At 36.8% G+C, this 4,713-nt stretch overlaps 1 protein-coding gene across 8 annotated transcripts; it reads left to right on the forward strand.

Annotated features, from left to right (window-relative positions):
* Positions 1-1,204: 1,204 nt before the first annotated feature.
* Positions 1,205-3,938, forward strand: LOC113319429. Of its 8 annotated transcripts, none has more exons than XR_003345482.1 (7): positions 1,207-1,325; positions 1,713-2,022; positions 2,184-2,373; positions 2,648-2,998; positions 3,085-3,184; positions 3,278-3,506; positions 3,595-3,893. XR_003345482.1 is itself a non-coding variant. In XM_026567686.1 (4 exons), exons 2-4 carry the CDS (start codon positions 3,152-3,154, stop codon positions 3,864-3,866), a joined length of 504 nt encoding a protein of 167 aa, XP_026423471.1. In that variant the 5' UTR covers positions 2,380-2,998; positions 3,085-3,151; the 3' UTR covers positions 3,867-3,897. The 8 variants fall into 8 exon arrangements, 1 of the variants encoding a protein (XP_026423471.1); XR_003345464.1 differs by having other exon boundaries at positions 1,208-1,325; positions 1,713-1,785; positions 1,870-2,022; positions 3,278-3,938; XR_003345476.1 differs by having other exon boundaries at positions 1,208-1,325; positions 1,713-1,785; positions 1,877-2,022; positions 3,278-3,938.
* Positions 3,939-4,713: the final 775 nt, after the last annotated feature.

The raw sequence follows: 4,713 nt of genomic DNA on the forward strand, positions 1-4,713 counted from the left end.
ATGAACTTATGCACATAGGTTATCATACCTATCCCTGAAACTGACATAAGTTGTTAGAAAGAAAACATTCATTCTCTGATGAACATCCAGAAGAAAGGGCGAAATCTATTGAAAGAGGAAATTTGTTCAAAATATTGACTTCAAGGTCATGATCGTGTACAAGGAAGAAAATGTCATATAAAGAGCGTGAAAGAAGAAAAAATTAGACGACTAATTCTTCCCAACATTATCTCTATCAACTTCAGAGTCACGATCCTCCTCAGTACTTTCATCAGTTTCAGAGTCATCACCATCCTCATCAGAATCTCTGTCCACAAAGTCACTATCAGAAATCTCAAAAAGTTCCTCATTCTCAGGGAGATCTGCGAACTCGTAATGTGAAGGAAAAGGAATTTGATAATGAGATCAGAGCTCGCCCACTTCTTCTTTAAGGGTTGAATCACGTATGCGAATAACATCCTTAGTCATATTGGAAATAATGGCCTTGATCTTTTTCTTGAGACGACTGTACTTGATATTACGAGCATCAAGCCTCGTTTCCAACCTTTGAATTTCAGCTTGAGATTTTGTCTGTAGACTTTCAATATTTCGCTGATAGTTCTTCTCCTTTTCAAGAAATTCCTTCTCTGAAGCTGTGAAGAGAAAAGAACAAATGTTAAAATCACGCATAACTTATAGCCAATGGGAAAAATAAAGCGGCAGCAGGGGCATAAAGCAAATGGGAAACCTTCTTTTTCGGAAATGATGGTTGAAAAAGCGGGGGTCTAACAACACCACCCAATATTTCGCTTAGCAATCTGTATGGACTAACTCCGAAACACTTTCTAGAGAATCAACTAGACAATGAAACTCAATCTAGGTAAAAGTATCTCAAGAAGTTAATATCTCTCTCTTGTTTTGAGTTACTCAAGCTAATAGAAATCAGCGAGTCTTTAATCAAACAAAAGGAATAACTTCGACGGTACCAAAAACCAATGTCCAAGGATCAATCAATGACAACCAACAAACAAAGATTGGATCACTACAAAAACAGGTACTATTAGTGACGTTGTTTTTATAAGGGAGTCACAAATAGTGACTGTTTGTGAGAGTTGTTGACCAACCGTGGGAAATAGTAGGTTTAGTCAAAGGAACAGTTTTCTTATGTCAGTTTCGTGTTCCCGGCAATGTAAAAAACAGTTCAGGAAGGATTGGCTCCGGTTTCTTTATATCGCAATGAGAGAGAAAAAAAAGAATAAACCTAAATCTATCTTCTTCTTCGCTCTTCCTCACCCTCTCTTCTTATCTTGCCATGAAATTACACAGAGATCTGAAGAAATATTAAGGTAATACAACCTAATTCGTGTTTCCGTTCTTCTTGAAAAAAGCTACAAGTAACAGTATGTAGATTCCTGTGGATTAGGTTTTTAGATTCATCTCCAGATTTTCTTCTTGTAAATCTGTTGATATTTTGTGAAATTAAAAATATTGATTCGATGTCTATGTAAACTAGTGGTTCGTTTTGCATTCCTGTTTTGTAATTTGTATGATTTGTTTTGTAATTTTTGTTTTGAAATCTAGGGTTTTATTTAGATTGGGGGTTTGGTGAATTTGTGTTTGTATGATATATTTTTATCTGTGTTGGGTTTATTTTCCTAATTTTGATTGATTTTTCATTACCGAGAAAGACTAAATTGTTGAGCTAAAGCTTGATTTATGTTTTTTGAATGTAGAATTTCCTTAGTTTTGTGGGGTTTTCACTTGATTCATTGTTGAACTCTCTCGATCTAATGAATTTAAAGATAAGTGCGTTTCTCTATACTTTGTTCTTTTATTTTGTTCCCCCTTTAAAGATTGCTTCAATTTCATTGAAACATTTTCTGTTGTTAGGGATCAGCTTCTCTTAAGTCTCCACTTGCCAGTGCTAGTTCAATTTGAAAGCATTGAGGGACCATCTTCTCCTAAGTCTCCACTTGCTGTGCTAGTTCTTTCGAAAACATTGAGGAATCAGATAATGTGGATTTGACTGGCAATGGAGATGCTGTAAGTTTGTCCTGCAACTTCTGCAAATATAGGGTTAGGGTTTTGGAAACTACCCTTTCTTTGATGTGTTTCAAAACCCCCCAGGAATGTTTTATTTTTCAAATTTCAGTACTTATTTTTCATTAATGGGTGGTTTTTAATTCCGGGTTTTTGTTTTTCAGGTGTTTAATTTGATGGTGGAAGATCTAGTACAGACGATTGTCACGGTTTTGAAGTCATCGATTATGTGTAGAGTTTTGCCTTTTGAGAAAGAGGAGTTTCTACAGATTGGGAGTTCGATATCGAGGTTTGATTGCGAAGAGTTGGTTAAAGCTTGTTTGGATATTATTGGGAGACTAGAAGAACATCATGGTATGTGCTATTTATGAGGTTTTTTCTGCAATTTTGTTATTTTGGTAAATGTAAATGTTTGTGCAGTTTTGATTTCCTTAACCTCCACTACCGGTACATCGTGCTTCATTCGTTCAGTGGTTAGTGTAAGGAACTTTCGTGGTTAGCTTGAAACTCCTAAGCTTTTTCGCAGCTGATATGCAAATTCTTTAGCACAATTTTCATTTCCTGTAGCTGTTGGATCAATAAGAACCATTTTTTATGCATAATGCTCTGTGGTGTGTCATGTTTGCAGGAACCCTTTCACATATGTTCTTTCGTTCTGTGCTGAGACTGACAGCATTAGCTTCGTCTCATCAGATCTTGTCCTCATTTCCATATACCAGCAGCGAAGTATCTATTGAACAATGATATGACAAGCATGATGTGGAAAGGGTTCCCATGATCTTCAGATCTTCTGAAGAAAACGTGCCTACTATGAAAGAGGGCTTGCTTTCTTCTTCGTGATAGAACTTTTGTGTTGTAATTATATCCTTTTCTCTGGTATCTCATTATTCAGGTCAGACCTGAACCAATTGAGCTTTCGGGGATTTTACACCGTGCTTTTGGAGCGAAACAATGAGCTCATCTCTGTGGCAGCAGTTAGGTATGCTATTCTATATCATATTTACTAGTGAATTAAATGGTATAATGTTCCACCATCTAATTGTTAAGTCCACAAATCTTTTCCAGGATACACGATGAAAAGCTCGCAGAAGTACCGCTTGTTTGTACACGTGTTCAATATCGTAGGCAAGGGATGAGTCGCATTCTATTTGATGTTCTTGAAGAGGTTAATAGAAAGGCTTTCACTGGACCCCTCTTAAATGTTTAGGTGAGACTCGTAAAAGAACGATTCATTTTGTTTTCTACTTTGTTATTTCAGAAGCTCAGAGAATTAGAAGTGGAGAGAGTGATTTTACCTATACCTCAAGTGCTACACACATGGTCGACTTTCTTAGGTTTCTCTAAGTTGACAAAATCTGAGAGCTTAGAGTTTCTTCAATACACTTTTCAAGATTTCCAGGACACCAGAACGTGCCAGAAATTCCTTAGGATGTCGCCAATAACAGACATACCAAGAGGTGCATAATTTTCCCCTTATTCCAACAAATGTAATGAATCTCATCTGAACTCAGATTTACACACCTTTATTCTTGCTCTGGGACACGGAAATGATGTATAAACAACTCTTTTCAACAGAATTACCGAGACAATCAAATGCAGATGCACCACGGTTAGTTGGTACATGTACTCATGTAGATGCTCTTGTTGCTACAGTAATTCAAGCAGAACGACTTGAATGGAGTCAAGTTGCAGAGAAACAGCTAGGACTAGAGTATGCTTTTCATTCTAGTAGAATAGAAATGACCTTCCCACACAAGCGTACTTCTGATGTTTTTAAAACGGTAAAATATGCTTTTTATTTGCATATATGTAAGTTTCAAAGCTTTGTAAAACTTTGTTATATATGAATATAAGTTCAATGGATAACTTTCTAAAACTTTGTTATATATGAAGTTTCTATCTAAGATTTATGTTTTGAGAATTATTCGACTCTAAAATCCAACTCTGGTGACCGGTTAATGTTAACGGACGGCGGTCGGAGAATATTAGTGAGGTTTTGTAAACCGTCACAAATACGAAACCGGACTTGGGAGCCGTTGCCGGAAAATTTTTAGCCGGCGGTGGTCGTATAATTGGTGAGGGCCAAACAACCGTCACAGATAGAGGATTTATTAGTGAGGGATAACCAACCGTCACAAAAAGAGAAAAACCGTCACAAATAAACATTATAAAATTTTTAGACGGCGGTTTATGGACCCTCACTAACGGGACTTATTTTTGTAGTGGATTATACTAATTGATGATCTAAACGCACAACCTGTATTATTTCAATTATAAAGATAAAATAATATAATGCGGAAACTGAAATAACACAGACAACAGAAATTTTGTTAACGAGGAAACCGCAAATGCAGAAAAACCCCAGGACCTAGTTCAGATTGAATACACACTGTATTAAGCCGCTACAGACACTAGCCTACTCCAGGCTAACTTCGGAATGGACTATAGTTGAACACCAATCAATCTCCCACTGATCCAAGGTACAGTTGTACTCCTTACGCCTCTAATCCCAGCAAGATACTGCGCACTTGATTCCCTTAGCTGATCTCACCCACAACTAAGAGTTTCTACGACCCAAAGTCGAAGACTTGATAATAAACAAATCTGTCTCACACAGACAAGTCTATCGAAGGATCAATCTATCTCCCGCAGATAAACCCTAAAAGGTTTTGTTCTGTCTTTTGATAATAATCA

This window comes from Papaver somniferum, chromosome 1, assembly GCF_003573695.1.
Source record: "Papaver somniferum cultivar HN1 chromosome 1, ASM357369v1, whole genome shotgun sequence".
Taxonomy (NCBI): domain Eukaryota; kingdom Viridiplantae; phylum Streptophyta; class Magnoliopsida; order Ranunculales; family Papaveraceae; genus Papaver; species Papaver somniferum.

What these genes read in the sequence shown, in the direction of transcription:
- LOC113319429 (XM_026567686.1), top strand. Translation starts at nt 3,152, where the DNA reads ATGAGTCGCATTCTATTTGATGTTCTTGAAGAG. An exon ending in TATTTGATGTTCTTGAAGAG is followed by an intron (nt 3,185 to 3,277) that starts GTTAATAGAAAG and finishes TTGTTATTTCAG; the next exon opens with AAGCTCAGAGAATTAGAAGT. An exon ending in AATAACAGACATACCAAGAG is followed by an intron (nt 3,477 to 3,594) that starts GTGCATAATTTT and finishes TCTTTTCAACAG; the next exon opens with AATTACCGAGACAATCAAAT.